The sequence below is a fragment of the Chiloscyllium punctatum genome, chromosome 38, assembly GCF_047496795.1.
Source record: "Chiloscyllium punctatum isolate Juve2018m chromosome 38, sChiPun1.3, whole genome shotgun sequence".
NCBI lineage: Eukaryota > Metazoa > Chordata > Chondrichthyes > Orectolobiformes > Hemiscylliidae > Chiloscyllium > Chiloscyllium punctatum.
In genome coordinates this window covers 56,766,504-56,786,746 of record NC_092776.1, presented here as the reverse complement: position 1 = coordinate 56,786,746, position 20,243 = coordinate 56,766,504, and the positions used below count along the sequence as shown (strand labels likewise).

The 20,243-nt window shown below is 42.4% G+C and overlaps 1 protein-coding gene across 4 annotated transcripts in view; it reads right to left on the bottom strand.

Moving 5' to 3' along the window:
• The window catches only part of slc22a15 (solute carrier family 22 member 15), a 91,147-nt gene that overhangs the window by 49,154 nt on the left and 21,750 nt on the right, over window positions 1–20,243 (bottom strand). For all 4 annotated transcript variants that reach the window (XR_011954707.1, XR_011954708.1, XM_072557952.1 and 1 more), the window contains exons 3-4: window positions 3,387–3,519; window positions 27–191 (exon numbers count right to left, since the gene is read on the bottom strand). Coding sequence is in view for 2 of the 4 variants with exons in the window: in XM_072557952.1 (XP_072414053.1) it covers window positions 27–191; window positions 3,387–3,519 (298 nt within the window). In the remaining 2 variants the exon portion in view is untranslated. The remainder of the gene's footprint in view (window positions 1–26; window positions 192–3,386; window positions 3,520–20,243) is intronic.

Genomic DNA, 20,243 nt, shown 5'->3' with positions numbered 1-20,243 from the left:
ATTGATCTTGCTACAAGGCTACCTACCTGTCAAAGCCCAATAGGATTTTCCCACAAATTCCTGTGTCAGTACAAAAGCCACCAGGGACATCCCACCATTCACAAGTCCAACAAGAAGTCGCGTAACTGCAAAGACTTCATAGTTTGGAGCAACTGCTGTAATAAATCCAAAGACCACATCAAGGAACAAGCCTGAAAGAAATAAAAAAGATGACAGCTTGAAGCATTTCATTGATGACACCAGGTCATTCAAAAATCAAGCAGCCCATAGTTATGCAAACAGACCAATTTCTGAGCTAGCTATAGGGGATGGTGTTACCTGTGCGCAGTCCATTTTCCCTGCATGTTCTCGTAAAGGATAGAATAGCTTAACCAAGACTTGAACATTGTGAGTAGTTCAACCGAGTCATGGGGAAAGGATTTATTATCAACTGCCATCTACTTCTGACATCCTGTAAAGGGAGCACTGGCTATAACTAACTCAACATTACCCAGATATATTATTCTACCCTCTTGAAGGTATACTGTGTTCTTTCAGTTGAAACATCTATAAATTAACCACAGCAAACACCAATTCATTAGAGGAACCATGGCAACCATTTTGCAAAATTAATAATGACCAAATTTGTCATTTATGCATATCTGCTCATATCCTAAATAAAAGATAGTTACAGCATTTGGTTCTTATGTCATGGTTTAAACTCGCTCCCAACTTAAGTTCATGGCGGAAAGACAGATTTTCATTGAGACATCCAAATTTCAGATGAAGCAGAAACTACACCCACATGTGCCACAATATTTATCCTGTGCCTGGAGAAGGGAGTGGTGGAGATGGAGTTTAACAGAATGCCTTTAGCAAGCTTTCTTACCTAACCCAGTCATAGGGATGTACAGCATAGAAACAGACCCTTCCGTCCAACCAGATATTCCAACCCAATCTAGTCCCACCTGCCAGCACCCAGCCCATATCTCTCCAAACCCTTCCTATTCATATACCCATCCAGATATCTTTTAAATGTTGCCGTCGTACTAGCCTCCACCACTTCCTCTAGCAACCCATTCCATACACATACCAGCCTCTGCGTGAAAACACTGCCCCTTAGGTATTTTTGATATCTTTCCCCTCTCACCCTAAACCTATGCCCTCTAGTTCTGGACTCCCCCACCCCAGGGAAAAGACTTGGTCTATCTACTCTATTCCATACCCCTCATGATTTTACAAACCTCTATAAAGTCACCCCTCAGCCTCCGACGCTCCAGGGAAAACAGCCCCAGCCTATTCAGCCTCTTCCAATAGCTCAAAACCTCCAACCCTGGCAACATCCTTGTAAATCTTTTCTGAACCCTTTTAAGTTTCCGATAGGAAGAGACCAGATTTGCACGCAATATTCCCAACTCCTGTACTCAATACTCCGACCAACACAGGAAAGCATACTAAGCGCCTTCTTCACTATCTTATCTACCTGCGACTCCACTTTGAAGGAGCTATGAACCTGCACTCCAAGGTCTCTCCAGTCATATCATTTCTTTCAGGCTTAAGCGAACAGCTGGATTATTTACAATTAAGAACATGAATAAAATAGCTGTGTTTACCCAAATATGAGAACTGGCTAAATTGCAAAATGAAAATTAACTGGCTATTATATTTTCCAGGAATTCCTGAGGATGTGAAATGTACTTTATAAATGCAAGCTTGTCCTTTCCATCTAGAATTATACAGGAGAAGGACAACATAATTACTGGTGGTGCAGATATATGGAAAATAACAAAGGGAAGAGATTTCAGAGACTCTCCATAGTGCAATGCGACTTGTAATCCCTACCTCAGTCCACTGAGTAATTGTCAATTCTAGAAGCAAAGATGCTAAGAAACATCTGCACTGCACATTTTAAAGGCCTGCAATTTGCTGCCAATTGAGTTTAATGGTAAAACTTACCAGCTGCTGGTATATCATGCTGAAAGACTAGTTTACTTAGGGCTCATCAACACATGCAATAATTTAAGTTTCTGATTTTAAATCAACAAAGAACCCCCTTGCAACTTTAGCCAGTTAAAATATAATGCAATAATTTATAAACCCCGAGATGTTTTAAACTTGACAGTAACCAGGCTATTCTGTTGACAAACATGCATTGCCTACAAAAATATGGTAAATTAAGAGGGCATTTCTTTTAAACACCTAGAGCCAAGTTTACATATCACCGTGAACTGAGTTTAAAGAATCTGCAACTTTTTGAAATTCGTAAGGAATGCAACCGCCCTTTGAACTCTTGCCTTCATCCTTAAATACTCAGTGATTATGTCTGCAAACTCATCACACCTTGCATATATCCACATACAAATTCTAGAATTACCCAGGACAGATTTCGATCCTCCCTAACTCACTAAAATCAAGCAATGGAAGAAAACGCATAAGAACATATTACTATAAGTGTCAGTATTCAAAGTTGCTGTGTTTTTGGAGGGATTTTTCAAGGCTTCAAAGGTTGACTTATATGCCAAGTACAGAAGTGAACTATCAGCACAGATGTGAATGATCATCTTGGTCACTCAACATAAATGCCAGTGCATCTTCACATCACAGCCCGTAAATATTTTTAATGAATCTGTTCAGATGTGTTATGACATTTTTTTGGGGTAGATGGGACTTGAACCCAGACTTTGACACAGAGGTAGGAACACTACTACTGCACCACAAGAGCTCTCCATCCCACGCTTAATCTCTTTCATCCAGTTGGAACATTGCAGTAAGATAGATATGCATGTGTGAAGTGAACAATGGAGTAAACCATGAGTATAACATGTTATGTCTGACTTTGCATCCCAATAATATGCAAGATATTGATTTCTGGGGCCATGTTTACTGCAAATAAAACTATTTTGACATCTGTGATAGGTTTCCACAACTTGCCCAAATGCCAACAGCCCAAAAAATAGATATTTCATCCCCAAACCCTTTGCAATGTTTACAATCAGGTGCCCTATAATCAAAATCCCCTTTTCTGGTTTTGTTGGCAGATAGCAAAAGACCTCAGATCAAACAGGCACATTTCCTTATGTGCAACACTCTCTATCTTCACGCATTTCGGCTCATCTGCTACCAAAACATCAATTCATTCATGCTTTTGTTACCTCTAGACCTAACCATGCTTTCCAACCACCTGACCTCAGATCTAGTCTGCCTTCCTGTCATATGTTGATTGATAACACTCCTGTGAAGCACACTGGGGCACATTATGTTAAACATGTTTTAGAAATGCAAGTTGTCGAAATCACAGTTCTTACATTTAATGAAATTGATGGAACAGCACAGGTAAAAATAATTTTCTTTCATAAAGGGTTAAAGAAAAATCCCAGAACAAATTTAATATTGGCATTCATCCTTACCTGTGAGGAAAATTGGTTTCCTGCCAAAGCGGTCAGACAAGGGCCCAAACAAAATGTTACCAATGAGTAGTCCAACGAAGAACAAGGAGCCAGCCAAGTTCACTTTGTATGCTTCCCGCCTGATTAAGTGCCACTATTGACATGTAAAAAGATCTGAAAGTTATCCTTCGTGAAAATAAAGTCACCAGTTCATCAGTAATTCTGAAAATGACTGTAGTAGAGGGAGGGAAAGCAGGGAACAGCTTCCAGTCTGAACAGAAGAGCAAAATCGAAGAAAATGCCACATTGAATGTTGGATGCGTGAGATAGACTCAAACCAGCTAAAACTTATTTTTGTCAACAGAAAACCTGAAACACTTAGCAAGTTGGATTGTATTTAAGTTGTCTTGGCCACTTTTGGGTGCTAAGTAACCTTTGACAAATATTTAGATGTGCACTTGCAATGCCAAGTCATATAAGGCCATGGGCCAAGTGCTGGAAAATGGGATTAGAATACTTCAATGAATGCTTATGATGGGCGCAGAAATGATAAACCGAAGGACCTATTTCTGTGCTGGAGATCTCTATGAATCAGCTCAGAGAACCTTCTCTCAAATGCTTCAACTGCAAGTACATCCCTCTTGAATTAAGGAAACCAAAACTGCACATAACGTGAGGTCTCACCAATGCCCAACATGAGATTTCCACAATTTTTAATTTAATTCCCATAACAAAAAAAAACTAACATTCCAGTTGCCTTCCGAATTACTTGCTGTACCATTACCTTAGCTTTTTGTGGTACAAATACACCAAATCCCCCATTCTACAGCATTGTGCAGTTATTCTCCATTTTAACAACATTCTGGTTTTCTATTCTTCCCATTGAAGCAGACAACCTTATATAATAAATCCATCTGCAAACTTTTCACCCACTCACTTAACCAAACTACATCCATTTTATAAACTGTGTCCTTTATCACAACTTGCTTTCCTATCTGTCTGCACCTATTTGAATCATCAGCTTTACTGTGAATTAATTAACACTGTCTTATTACATATTAGCAGATCAAAAACATTACATTCCCCAGTGTCTGTGGGTTTCCTCCCAGTCCAAAGATGTGCAGGTTAGGTGGACGGTGCTATGGACCAGGCCAGCACCCTGAAAACACTTCAAGAAAGTATCCCAGACCCTACTTTTGCAAGTTGTTTTAAGAAGGTGGAAAGCAGATATTCCAGGAGTGATGCAACTGGTCAAACCACTTAGTTTCAAACAAAACAGAATTTATTTGGAAGATTACTGAATGAAACACTAACAAAAGAGAACAGAATACAGAATATCTTAATCTATCCGAAAACCCAACAGATTATCCCAAATTAATGATGTTGTTCCAAATACTTACAACAATCCCCATCAACACCCCTTAGCACAAAAAGTAAAATCAAACACAGGGTCTTACAGGAGAGGGGGGGGAAGGTAACATGAAATACCTTCTTCCATGTAGCTGTTTCTTGGCTCAGCAGCCTCAAACTGCTTGACTGCTTTCAGTGAAAAGCCAGATTGCCAAAACCAAATCAAACCAAAGAAAAGCTGAGCTGGGAGAACTGACTACTTCCCTTTTATTGTACAAGTATTTCTTTCAAAAATTTGAAAGCCTGAGGCTGCATCTGTTCGCTACAATTAAACTGGCCCTAAAATCCTTCAAACTTAGACTTTTCAGAGTCTCTATCTTTCACGACCTCTGAAAAAGAAAACAAGGACAGCATAACCTTGTTAAAGGAGCAGCTTCATCACAATTGGCCATGCTAAATTGCCCGTAGTGTTCAGGAATATGGATTAGCCATGGAAAATACAGGGTTAGAGTATGGGAGTGGGTCTGGGAGGGATGCTCTTCAGAGGGTTGGTATGAACTTGATGGGCTGAATGGTCTGCTTCCACACTGTAGAGATTCTGTGATTCGATAATGATTTCAGAACAGATTAAGAGGCATTTGTATGGGTATATGAATAGGAAGGGTTTGGAGGGATATGGGCCGGGTGCTGGCAGGTGGGACTAGATTGGGTTGGGATATCTGGTCGGACAGAAGGGTCTGTTTCCATGCTGTACATCTCTATGACTCTAAACTGTTCTATATTCACTCTCTCAACTCATTCTCAAGGCTATCTTTGTCAGTTTGATTTGTCCAAAGTCTATTAAGATTACCCAGAATTACTGCAGTCTTTCTCTTAATAATTCTTATCATTTCTAGAATTGTTCTCTGCCTTACTGTCAGAAGACCAATCAACTACACTTACTAGTGATTTTGTTCCCTTGCTATTTCTCATCTCCATCTAATCTGATTCTACATCTTGATTTTCCAAGTCATTATCATTTCTGACTACTGTACTGATCTTGTCTTTTATTAATAAGTACCCTCAGCACTGATCCATGCAGAATTCCACTAGTTATTGTTAGCCAACTTGAAAATGACCCATTCACCTTGGCTCTACTTCCTGTTGGATAAACAGAAATTGCTGGAGAAACTCAGCAGGTCTGGCAGCACTAGACAGAAGACTCTGAAGAAGCGATAAAAGCATGAAATAATGTGCTGGATAAAAAAATTATGTCAGAGAAAATTTTAAGCAATTTGGTGGGGGAGCGATGTGAGAGCATGGATAGTGGATTGGTTAATCAACAGGAAGCAGAGAAGTAAACACACAGCAAAGAACTGTGGATGTTGGAAATGTGAAACAAAGACAATTTGCTGCAAAAACTCAGCAGGTCATGCAGTATCTGTGAAGAGAAAATAGAGTGAATGTTTCAGGTCCAGTGACCCTTCTTCAGAACTAATTAAGTACATATGACCATTTGATCTTCACAAAGGCGGTCACAAATAACATTTGAAAACTGTTGGGAAACACATGAACCACTCAGAGAGGAGGTCTGACAGTATTCACAGGGAAACGGTGCTGGGGAATTGACAGGACTCAAAGGTGACAAATTATCAGAGTCCAATAATCCACATCACCGAATACTTACGTGGCCCTAGAAATAGTGGGTGCATTGGTGGCCATCCTTCGAAATTCTATAGACTCTAGAACAGTTCCCGTGGGTTGGAGGGTAGCTAATATAACCACACTACTTTAAAAAAGGAAGTGCAGAGAAAACAGGGAATGACAAACTGACAGTCTGATATCAGCAGGAGGGAGCTATCCCTACAGGGTGGAATCAGATCTAACAGTATTACAGTCGGATAAAGGCAACTACAGGGACATGAAGGAGGAGTTGTCCAGAACTGACTGAGAGAGGAGCCTAGCAGAGAAGGCAGTGGAACAGCAATGGCAGGAGTTTCTGGGAGTAATTCGGGAATTACAGCAAAAATACATTCCAAGGAAAAAGAAGCATACTAAAGGGAGGATGAGGCAACCATGGCTGACCAGGGAAGTCAGGGACAGCATAAAAGCAAAAGAGAAAGCATAACATGTGGCAAAGGGCAATGGGAAGCCAGAGGATTGGGAAGCTTACAAAGACCGACAAAGGACAACAAATAAAGAAATAAGGAGGGAGAAGATTAAACATGACAGTAAGCTAGCCAATAATATTAGAAAAAGACTGCAAGAGTTTCTTTAGATAAATAAAGGGCAAAAGAGAGGCAAAAGTGGACACTAGACCACTGGAAAATGACACTGGGAAAGTATTGAGGAACTGAATAAGGACTTTGTGTCAGTCTTCACAGTGGAAGACACGAGTAATATCCCAAAAATTCAAGAGAGAGTAGGAGCAGAGATGAGTACAGCAACCATCACCAAGGAAAAGGTGCTAGAAGAACTGAAAGGTCTGAAAGTGGACCATAGTTGAACTACGTCCCAGAGTTCTGAAGGAGACAGCTGAAAAAATAATGGAGGCTTTAGTAATGATCTTCCAAGAAACTCTGGAGTCAGGGAGGGTCTGAGAGGATGGAAAATTCCGAATGTAACCCCCCTGTTTAAGAAGGGAGTAAGACAAAAGATGGGAAATTAGAGATTGATTGGTCTGACCTCAGTCATTGCTAAGATAATGCAATCCATTGTGAAGGATGAGCTTCTGAATACTTGGAAATGCATGGCAAAATAGTGCAAAGTCACCAAATCTGGCAAATTTGTCTGATTTGCCTAACAAATCTGTTAGAATTCTTTGAGGAAGTAATGAGCAGGTCAGACCAATGAGAGCCAATGGATGTTATCTATCTGGACCTCCAGAAGGCCTTTGGAAAGGTGCCGTACGGGAGGCTGCAGAGTAAGATAAGGGCCCATGGCTGCACAGGCAAGGCACTAGTACGAATAGAGGATTGGCTGTCTAGCAGATGACAGAGTGGGGATAAAAAAGTCCTTCTCAGGATGGAAGCCAGTGATTACTGGGAGCACAATTTTTCACTTTATACATTAACGATCTGGATGAAGGAATTAAGGGCATTCTGGCTAAGTTTGCATATGATATAAAGATAGGTAGAGGGGTAGGTAGCATTGAGGAGGCAGGGGCCTGAAGAAAGATTTGAACAGGCTAGGAGTGTGAGCAAAGAACTGGCAGATGGAGCATAACATGGGAAAATGTGAGGTCATGCATTTTGTTAGGAAGGATAGAGGCATGGACTATTTTCTAAATGGGGAGAAAATTCAGAAATCTGGAGTGCAAAGGGACTTGGGAGTTCTAATCCAGGTTTCTCTTAAGGTAAACTTGCAGGTTGAGTCGGTTGTTAGAAAGGCAAATGCAATGTTGTCATTCATCTTGAGAGGATCAGAATATAAAAGCAGGATATACTTCTAAGACTTTATAAAGTTCTCATCAGACCACATTTAGAGTATCGTGAGCAGTTTTGGGCCCCATACCTCAGGAAGGATATACCGGTCCTGGAGCTGGTCCAGAGGAGGTTCACACGAATGATCCCAGGAATGAAAGGCTTAATATACGAAGAACTTGTGAGGGCTCTTGGACTACACTCGATGGAGTTTAGAGGATGACGGCAGATCTGATTAAAACTTACAGAATACTGAATGGCCTGGACAGAATGGACATTGAGAAAATGTTTCCATTGACAGGAGAGATGAGAACCCGAGAGTACATCCTTACAGTAAAGGGAAGACCCCTTAGAATGGAGGTAAGGAGAAACTTCTTCAGTCAGAGAGTGGTGAATCTGGGGAATTCATTGCAACAGAAAGCTCCAGAGGCCAGGTCATTGAGTATATTTAAAACAGACATAGATAAGTTCCTGATTGCCAAGGGATCAAAGGTTACAAGGAAAAAGCGATAAAATGGGGTTGATAAACCTATCAGCAATGACTAAATGGTGGAGAAGACTCGATGAGCCAAATGGCCTAAATTATGCTCTTACTATCTGATGGAAAATGATAAGAGTCTATTTTAGAAGATTAAACAGCAGTCTACTTGGGTAACAGTATAGAATTGGACAGAGTCAGCATGGATTTACAAACAAGAAATCATACTTGAAAAATTGAATGGTATTTTTGGAGGATGTAAGTAGTAGAGTTATCAGAGAGAACAAGTGGGTGTGGTTTCACATAAAAGAAGTGAGCATGTAAAATTAAAGCATGTGCAATTGGGGGTAGTGTACTGACTAAATAGAAAATTGATTGTCAAACAGAAGAAAAAGATTAGGAACACAGTTACAGGAGTAGGCCATTCAGCCCCTCAAGACTGTCCCACCATTCAATAACACATGGCTGACCAGTGGCCTAACACCATATGTCTGGCTTGAGCTCACATCCCTTGCTACCCTAACTTAAAAAAAACTGTCTATCTCAGATTTAAATTTAATCATTGAATTAGCATCAATCATCATTTGAGGAGGAGAGTTCCAAGCTTCCACTACTTGTTGAGTGTAGAAGTGCTTGCTAATATCTCTCCAGAATAGCCTGGCCCTAATTCTCAAACTACATTCCCTATTTATAGAATCGCCAACCACTGGAAATAGTCTATCCTCATCTATTTGTCTTTCTCTGTTAACATCCTGAAGAAATCAATTTGATCAACACTTAACCTTCCAGGTTCCAGAAAGGAAAGGCCGAATTTGTTTAATCCCTCCTCACAATTTAACCCCTAATTCCAGATATCATCCTTGTAAACTTGCATTGAACTCCCTCCAGGGCTAAAATATCCGCCCCAAGGTGTGATGCCCAGATCTGCTCACAGTCTAAGAACCGAACAAATAGGTCATTTTCTGAGTGGCAGACAGGGCCTACTCAGGCACTACAGGGATCATGAGTGCTTGGACCCCAGCTATTCACAGCACATGTTAATGACTTAGGAGAGTTCTGGTCGCTCTGCTATGCAAAGAATATTATTAAATTAGAAAGGATGCAGAGATGATTTACAAGGATGTTACTGGGATTGGAAGGTTTGAGTAATACGGAGGGGCTAGATAGGCTGGGACTATTTTCCGGGAGAAAGTGAGGACTGCATATGCTGGAGATTAGTATCTCCTGGCAGTACCGAGTTCGAGACTTGGGATAATGTGGGGGGAGGGGAAATGAGGAAGCTGATGAAATCTATATTGATCCCGTGTGGTTGCACGGTCCCAAGGTAGAATATGAAAATGATAGGTCAGAGGGGGTAGTGATGGACGGGTCCGGAGGGTGGTGCCGAGTTGGAGGCTTGGTCTGGGATAATGTGGGGGGGGGGGGGGGGGGGGGAAGGGAAGGGGAAATGAGGAAGCTGTTGAAATCTACATTTATCCCATGTGGTTGCAGGGTCCCAAGGCGTTCCTCCTCCAGACATCAGATGGTTAGGGTCTGGTGGTGGAGGCGGCCCAGGACCTGCATATCCTTGGCGGAGTGGGAGGGGGAGTTGAAGTGTTCAGCCACGGGGCAGCGGGGTTGGTGGCTGCGGGTGTCCCAGAGATGTTCTCTAAAACAATCCGCAAGAAGGCATCTTATCTCCCCGATATAGAGGGGACTGCAACGGATACAGTAGATGACATTGGGAGAGATATAGGTCAATTTCTGACAGATGTGGAAGAATCCCTTAGGGCCTTAGATGGAGGTGAGGGGAGTGGTGTAAACGCAGGCTTTGCACTTCCTGTGGTGGCAGGGAAAGGTGCCAGGAATGGGGTGTGGGCTGGTGGGAGATATGGACCTGACGAGGAAGTCGCAGTGGAAGTGTCTTTTCGGAATGCCGATAGGAGGTTTGGAGGTGGCGGACGTTGTGGAGGATGATGCAATGTATGCGGAGGTTGGTGGGGTGGAAGCTGAGGACCGGGGTTTCGTTGCATTGGGAGGGTTGGTGTTTTTGGGCAGTGGTGTGTGAAGTGTAGGATATTCATTGGAGGGTATTGTCAACCATGTGGGAAGGGAAGTTGCCTTCAAAACTTAACTCACCCCCCCCCCCCCCCCCCCCCCCCCCCGAACTCCGTCAAGGACATGCAAGTTCTGGGCCTCCTCCACTGCCAAACCGTTACCACCCAACATCTGGAGGAGGAACGCCTTGGGACCCTGCAACCACATGGGATAAATGTAGATTTCAACAGCTTCCTCATTTCCCCTTCCCCTCCCCCGCACATTATCCCAGACCAAGCCTCCAACTCGGCACTACCCTCCGGACCCGTCCATCACTGCCTCCTCTGACCTATCATCTTCTCCCTCACCTTCATCCACCCATCACTTTCCCAGCTACCTTCCCCCAACACCATCCCTTCCCATTTATCTCTCAGCCCCGACCCACAAGCCTCATTCCTGATGAAGAACTTATGCCCGAGACATCGAATCACCTGCTCCTTGGATGCTGCCTGACCTGCTGTGTTTTTGCAGCACCACACTCCGGGACTTTTTTCCCCTGGAGTATGATGTATTTGTGGAATGAACTGCCAAAGGAAGATGCGGGTACAATTATAATATTTTAAAAGATATTTGAATAGGTACATGAACATGAAAGGTTTAGAGGGACATGGGCAAAATGCAGGCAAATGTTGAGTTTGGGAAACATATAGAACGTAGAATGTTATAGCATAATGCAGGCCCTTCAGCCCTCAATGTTGTGCCAACCTGTGAAAATAATCTGATGTCCATCTACTTACCTACACCATTCCATTATTATCCATATGTATGTCCAATGCCCATTTAAATGCCCTTAACGTCAGCAAGTCTATGACTGTTGCAGGCAGACTATTCCACGCCTCGACTACTCTGAGGGAAGAAGCTACCCCTAAATCTATCATCCCTCAATTTAAAACTATGTTCCCTCATGTTCCTTTGGCTGATGGAATTTAACGTGAGCAAGTGCGAGGTCTTGCACTTTGGCAAAAAGAATAAAAGCATGGACTACTTTCTAAATGGTGAGAAAATTAATAAAGCCAAAGCACAAAGGGATCTGGGAGTGCTAGTCGAGGATTCTCTAAAGGTAAACATGCAGGTTGAGTCTGTGATTAAGAAAGCGAATGCAATGTTGTCTCTTATCTCAAGAGGGTTGGAATATAAAAGCAGAGATGTACTACTAAGACTTTATAAAGCTCTTGTTAGGCCCCATTTGGAGTACTGTGTCCAGTTTTGGTCCCCACACCTCAGGAAGGACATACTGGCACTGGAAAGTGTCCAGCGGAGATTCACACGGATGATCCCTGGAATGATAGGTCTAGCATATGAGGAACGGCTGAGGATACTGGATTGTATTCGTTGGAGTTTAGAAGATTAAGGGGAGATCTAATAGAGACGTACAAAATAATACATGGCTTTGAAAAGGTGGATGCTAGAAAATTGTTTCTGTTAGGCGAGGAGACTAGGACCCGTGGACACAGCCTTAGAATTAGAGGGGGTCATTTCAGAACAGAAATGCGGAGACATTTCTTCAGCCAGAGAGTGGTAGGCCTGTGGAATTCATTGCCACGGAGTGCAGTGGAAGCCGGGACGCTAAATGTCTTCAAGGCCGAGATTGATAGGTTCTTGTTGTCTAGAGGAATTAAGGGCTACGGGGAGAATGCTGGCAAGTGGAGCTGAAATGCGCATCAGCCATGATTGAATGGCGGAGTGGACTCGATGGGCCGAATGGCCTTACTTCCACTCCTATGTCTTATGGTCTTATGGTCTTATAGTCATCACCATCCGAGGAAAAAGCATCTAACTGTCCACCCTATCTAACCCTCTAATTACACGTCTTGATCAAGTCACCTGTCAACCTTCTTCTCTCCAACAAAAACAGCCTCAGTTCCCTCAGCCTTTCCTCATTAAGACCTTGCTTCCATACCAGGCAACATCCTTGTAAATCTTCTTTGAACACTTCCAAAGCTTCCACATCCTTCCTATAATGCAGTGACCAGAACTGCATGCAATACTCTATGTGCGGCCTTACCAGTGTCTTCTACAGCTGAAGCATGGCCTCATAGCTTCGAAACATGATCCCCCTACCAATAAATGCCAATACACCACATACCTTCTTAACAACCCTATCAACCTGGGTGACAGCTTTCAAGGAGTTATGCATCTGGACACCGAGATCTCTCTGTTCATCTACACTGCCAAGAATTTTACCATTCACACAGTACTCTGCATTCCTGTTATTTCTTCCAAAGTGAACCACCTCACACTTTGCTGCATTAAACTCCATTTGCCACTTCTCAGCCCAGCTCTGCATCTCATCTATGTCCCTCAGTAACCCACAACATCCTCCGGCACTATCCACAACTCTGCCTACCTTAGTGTCATCTGCAAATTTACTAATCCATCCTTCTACACCCACATCCGGATCATTTATAAAAATGACAAACAGCAGTGGCCCCACAACAGATCCTTGCAGCACATGACTAGTAACTGAGCTCCAGGATGAACATTTCCCATCAACCACCACCCTCTGTCTTCTTTCAGCTAGCCAAGTTCTGATCCAAATTGTTAAATCACCTTCATTCCCGAAACTCCGTATTTTGTGCAATAGCCTATTGTGTGGAACCTTATTAAGTGCCTTACTGAAGTCCATATACACCACAACAACCGTCTTACCTCCATCCATCTGTTTTGTCACCTTCTCGAAGAACTCAATAACGTCAGTGAGGCACACCTACCCTTAACAAAACTGTGTTGACTATCTCTAATCAAATTATTCCTTTCCAGATGATTATAAATCCTGGCTCTTAGAACCTTTTCCACCACCGCACCCAAAACCGAAGTAAGGCTCACTGGCCTGTAACTACCAGCATTGTTGCGAATCCCCTCCTTAATCAAGGGAACAACATTTACTATCCTTTAGTCTTCTATCACTACTCCTGTCAACAATAATAGCATAAAGATCGAAGCCAAAGGCCTGGCAATGTCGTCCCTGGCTTCCCAGAGAAGCAGAGGATAAATCCCATCCAGCCCAGGGGTCTGATCTATTTTCAGATCTTCCAAAATTGCTAAAACCTCCTCTTTGTCAACCTCAATCCCAACGAATCTTGTCGCTCATAATCTCCGTATTCTCACTAATATTGCTCTTTTCAATGTGAATACTGATGAAAAATATTCATTATGCACTTCTCCTATGTCCTCAGATTCCACACACAACTTACCACTACTATCTTCAATTGGTCCTAACCTTACTCCAGTCATTCTTCTATTCCTGATATACCGATAGATGGCCTTAGGATTTTCCTTGATCCTATCTGCCAACAACCTCTCATGTCCCCTCCTGGCTCTTCCTACCCCTCTGTTTAGATCTTTTCTGGCTAACTTTTAACTCTCAAGCCTCCTAACTGAGCCTTCACACCTCATCCTCACATAAGTCGTCTTCTTCCTCTCGACAAGAGTTTCAACTTCTTTAGTGAACCATGGCTCCCTCTCTTGACAACTACCTCCTTGCCTGATGGGTATATCCTTATCAAGGACCCACAGTAGTTGTTCTTTGAATGAGCTCCACATTTCAAGTGTGTCCATCCACTGCAGTTTCCTTCCCCATCCCATGCATCCTAAATCTTGCCTAATCGCATCATAATTGCCTTTTCCCCAGTTATACCTCATTCCCTGCAGTATATACCTATCCCTGCCCATTTTTATTGTAAATTATTATGGTCACTATCGCCAAATAACTCCTCTCTAACACCTGGCCCGGTTCATTCGCCAGTACCAAATCCAATATGGCATCTCCCCTTGTTGGCCTGTCTACATATTGTGTCAGAAAACCTTTCTGCACACATTGAACAAAAACTGATCCATCTAAACTACTTGAACTATAGTATCCCAGTCAATACTGTGGAAGTTAAAGTTCCTCATAATAACTACCCCGTTACTCTCAATCCCATCAAGAATCATCTTTGGGATCCAAGATGGCGGCAACCCAGCAAGTCTCAGTCTATAGTGCTCCTCCCAAGCCTTGGGCAAAGTGGGTCACCCACCCCACCACACCAAATCATTCAAAATAGTTTTTACTTAATGTAATTAGTTGCTTAGTACTGCATTTAAACAATTTAATCTCCAGTAAAGATGACTAAAGGGAAGGGAGCCCGCAGTTCTCAGCAAGCAGGAACCCCTCCCCCACCCTCTCCAGCTGTAGCAGAGGCATCTGCAGCCGCCCCAGGGATCTTCCCTATGTTGGCAAGCCTCACGGAAACAATCTCAAAACTCGAATGCGAAGATCGTACCTTCATTGACAAGTCCCGGAGCCGATGGGACTCACTTTCGGCCGCGGTACAAAAGCACGATCAAGACATCAAGGAAATTGAGCGTCAAGTCGGAGGAGCGGAACTAAAGGCCGCAACCTCCGAAACTATAGCAGAATCAGCCGTGGATCGAGTCCAGCCTCTTGAACAGCGAGTCCGGACCTTGGAGAATCACACTTTCGAGGTTGTCGAAAAAATATTCGTTTGCTGAGCCTTCCCGAACAGGAAGAGGAAGGCCAGCTTACAGCATTCCTGGAGCAGTGGCTTCCACAGCTTTTAAATCTGGAGGCTGGATCAGTCCAGGTAAGGATGGAATGAGCCTACCGGGTTGCAGTGCACGGGCCCGGCTCGAACCAGCGCCCCCATCCGGTCCTGTTCCGGCTGCAGAGCCATAAGGAGGCAGATGCTCTTAGAAGCTTCCAGAAATCTTGGGAAAGATCCACAAACCATGATTTATAAAGGATCCAAGATTATGTTATTCCAGGACTTTTCCCCACCTCTGGTCCAAAAGAGTAAGGCGTTTGATGAAACGAAGTAGTGTTTAAGGGACTTAAATATTCCGTACTCCTTGCGCTACCCAGCGACACTACGCTTTAACCATGAAGGGTCCGTGTATAACTTCGGATCGCCAGAAAAGGTCAAGGAATTTTTGGACTCTCTTAGATAAATTGTAAGAGTTATTTGATGTTGGTTTGCTCTCCCCCCCCACTCCGGTTTACATCCCCCTTTTTTTAATATGAATCCCTTTTTTTACCTGACTGTTTGATATTATCTTCGGGGGTGGGGGGAGGGATTTATTTATTTGTTCTCTACTTAGTGATTTTCTCCCCCTTTTCTTATATATATAGGCCAGGGGGTCTAGTTAATGTTGGTGGGGGGAGGTGGTTACCTTATCCTGTTTTATTTCTGTCTTTAGGAGCAGGGTTGTTTTCCCCTGTTATTTTGTATTGTTATGCTTAATTATTACTTGTTGAGACTGTAATTTTATAGTTATATATGTTTATACATGGTATTAACATTACCAAATATATCCAGGTGTTGGTGTTGATGTGGATGGGGGGCTCACTATTCACTCTAGCTCTGTAGTAAATTTGAATTTTCTTCATCCTATTGTGGAACGCCTGGGTCAAGGGTGGGGCACTGGTTGGGAGAGGATACGATGGACTGTTGGAAAGGAAGTGATACCCCCTGGGAAAAAGGGGGAAAATCTCCATTTAAATACGTTTTATTTTTTTTTATTTAGAAATAGTTTTTTATTATATCGATGTGAATGTATTAAAGAGCCTTTATTTTTGTAAATTTTATATGCTCTATGCTCGGGATGTTCTGGATAGGGTTTCCCCTCCCAAGGTGTCTCGGACTTGCCCGGACGATTATGGTTGATCAGTCGGTTAAGTGGTGCACCTGGAATGTCAAGGGTAGTAATTCACCAGTCAAAAGGAAGAAAATATTATGAAACCTCAAGAAAGAAAGGGTCGATATACCTCTCCTATGGGAGAGACACTTGTTGGATAAAGAACACTTGAAATTACGACGGGTGGATTTAATCAGGCCTTTTTTTCTTCTTTCAGCTCAAAAAGCAGGGGAGTTGTTATTCGTATTCAGAAGAATTTCCCTTTCAAAATCATAAATCAGATAAAAGACAAATCTGGATGATACATTCTGATTAAAGCGCTTATAAATGGAGAGGAATATGGGATCTTAAATTTGTATTGCCCCCCCCCAGCACATCCTTTTAAATTTATAACGGAAGCCTTCTCAAAATTGATGGCTCGCGGTGCTCGTCATACAATTATCGGGGGAGATTTTAATTGTATTATGGACCCGGAAATAGATAGGATTCCGAAGAGTACTGCAGGAGTATCTCCCAGATCTAGACAATTGGTGGATTTGAACAAAGAATTAGGACTAAGACATGTATGGAGATGCCTTCATCCACAGGGCAGAGATTTTTCTTTTCACTCCAAGCCACATAAATGTCATACCAGAATTGATATGTTTTTTGCCCCTCGGTTTTTTTAAATTCCATATCATCCTGTAAAATAGGCAGTATAGCAATTTCCAATCACGCTGCTGTATATATGGAAATCAAGGCAAAGAACAATGAGACATCCCCCTGGCATTGGCGTATGGACCCCTTTCTGATGAAAGATAGTAAATTTGTAAAGTACTCCTCTCAAGATTTTAAAACTTTTTTAGAAATTAATTCAGGTACAGCTGGCAACCCATCAATGATGTGGGAGACCATCAAAGCTTACACGTGAGGTTTGATCATCTCATACTCAGCGACCCAGAAAAAATTAAAGGGAGAACAACAGCGTCTGCTCGAAGCTCACTTAAAAGCAGCTGAAACAGCATACGCTTCTATTATCAAATTACAAAGGATTACGGCCCTTAGGACAGCTCTTAACACCACACTTACCCAAATGGCTAAGAGGGAAATATTATTTGCAAAACAAAGGTTATATGAATTTGGCGACAAACCGGGTAAATACTTAGTATTTCTCGTAAAGAAAAGGAAGGCCCCTCAAACTATCACGTCTATCAAGGAGAGTGCGGATATTCTGACTCATGATATAAAAGGTTTAACGCAATCTTTAGATTTATATAAATCGCAGGATTGAAAAGACAGAACTAGGAGGATGCAGTCATTTTTTAAAAACCTGACCTAACTCTGAAACAGGTATCGGTCTTGAATGTTCCCCTAACAATCCAAGAAATACTTGACGCAGTCAGGCAACTTCAGAGCGGTAAGGCACCTGGCCCAGATGGCTTTCAAGCTGAATTCTATAAAGAATTTACAGGAATATTGGCTGGCCCACTTATGGAAATGTATAACTACGCATACAGTCAGGGCTGTCTCCTGCCTTCGCTGAAAGAGGTAAATATCTCTCTTATCCTCAAAAAAGGAAAGGACCCAGAAGATTGCGTGTCATACAGACCAATATCCTCGCTAAATGTAGACTTTAAAATCCTCTCTAAAACGTTAGCATTGAGGCTAGAAAGGGTATTGCCACATATTATCAAGGAGGATCAGATGGGGTTTATTAAGAGCCATAGATCATCCAATAATGTTAGAAGGGTTTTGAATGTGATTCAAGCCTGCCATCAGGGAAAGATACCAGGTGTAGTAGTCTCATTAGACGCGGAAAAGGCATTCGACAAGGTTGAATGGTCATATCTGTTTTACACATTGAAAAGGTTTGGCATTGGAAAGTAGTTTACTAAATGAGTCTCAACACTGTATAGTGATCCCAAAGCAGTTGCGATTACCAATGGATTAGGCTCGGATAGCTTCAGTGTGGATAGGGGCTGCCGTCAGGGATGTCCTCTCTCACCATTGCTATTCACACTAATAATCGAGCAACTAGCAGAAGCTATATGGGCTGACCCTAATGTAACGGCTCCGAGGATTGGTACAGGTAAACATAAAATCACCCTTTTTGCAGATGATGTTCTTCTATTCCTCAGTAATCCCCTGATGTTCGTGCCTCGCTTAATCCAAGTTATTTATACATTTAGTGCATTTTCAGGCGATAAAATTAATTTCTCAAAATCAGAGGCTATGCCAATGGGTGGCCTTGCTTGTATATCCCACTTATTGGACAGATCCCACTTTCCCTTTCGGTGGTCCCTGGAGGGTTTCTTATATTTAGGCATTTTTATTACCCCAGTATTTGGTCAGTTATACAAAGCTAACTTTGTGCATTTACTGGAGAGGATAAGGCAGAACCTCCAGCAATGGGGAGACTTTCCAATTTCCTGGCTGGGTAGAATAGCACTAATTAAAATGAATGTCCTGCCCCGTCTCCTATATCCTATGAGAATGCTTCCGGTGATGCTGCCGAGGCTGGCACTACGTAAATTATATGGCTGGTTGGGTTCCTTTATCTGGAATCATAGATGGCCCCTCATTAAGCTGAAGAAGCTACAGCTTCCACAGGCAAGGGGAGGATTGGACTTCCCAGATTTTAGGAAATATCGGTTAAGTTCCCTATGACGTTACATAGCTGATTGGGTCTTGTCTGACCCACAATCAATCTGGCTGGACATCGAGGCTTCTCAAGTAAAATGCTGACTTATTAATATCTTATTTTCAGACAAGAGGAAAATCACCACGGATCAATGTAAAAACTCTATAATACTAAACACAATTAAAGCTTGGAACATAATGCAGCAAAATGAGGGTAACTCACATAAAACATCCCCCTATGCTCCAATAGTGGGAGCAGGGGGATATCAACCGGTGCTTACAGATGTCACTTTCAAACTCTGGAGATCCAGGGGTATCTCATGTTTAGGGGATCTGTTTAAAGGGGTCCTGATGTCTTTTCAACAGATGCGTCAAAAATTTGGATTATCTAATGGTACTTTTGATACTTCCAAATTCGAGACTACATACAGAAGAAGACTACGTTATTAGATAGTCTTTATAAATCAGACAGAGAACGTACAGTGCTATGGCCAATGGGGGTATCTTCCGTCAGCACTATTTATCATTTATTACATGATGAAGTATCAGGAGATATGGACAATCTATTTAAAACATGGGATCAGGATTTGGGACTGGAAATCTCTATAGAAACATGGAATGACATTTGGGAAAACGCCAGAAGAATCACCATCTGCAACAGAACTCAGGCCATTCAGCTAAAGATACTTCGTAGGGCCCAGATAGCAGCGGACCAATTGGCAAAATTTAAGGCAGGAGCATCTCCAATGTGTCCCAAATGTAAAATAGAGGTGGGCACTCTTGTACAATACTTATGGACCTGTCATAAGGTCCATAGATATTGGACTAAAGTAGCAAATGCTCTGACAGAAATCGTAGGAACAGAAATTAGAGTGGACCCTGTATCTCTCCTTTTGGGCTTTTCGAACTTACCCTCCCTGGATATGCACAGGAAGAGATTATTTTATATTTTCTCTTTCTGTGCAAGGAAAATTGTTTTGGTAAACTGGGTGGCTGAGGGCCCCCCGGACTTTCGAATTGGCACAGATTAATCATGGAATGTATTTCCCTTGACTTCCTTACAAATATGGTGCACCAAAAGACTGCATTATTCCAAAAAATATGGCAGCCCTTCTTGAATTACATAAATACAGATATTTCGGCCATCCTAACAAGGCTTTTATTTAATTGAGATGGCAAACCTGGCCGGTGCAGGGCCCCTTGGGAGAGGAATCCCGCACGAATATGTGTTTTGTTACGATTTGATGTTAATACATTCCGAGCATGTATCTCACTACCCAATTTCTGTGTTATCTGCCAGTTTTTTTTCTCTTCTTTGAA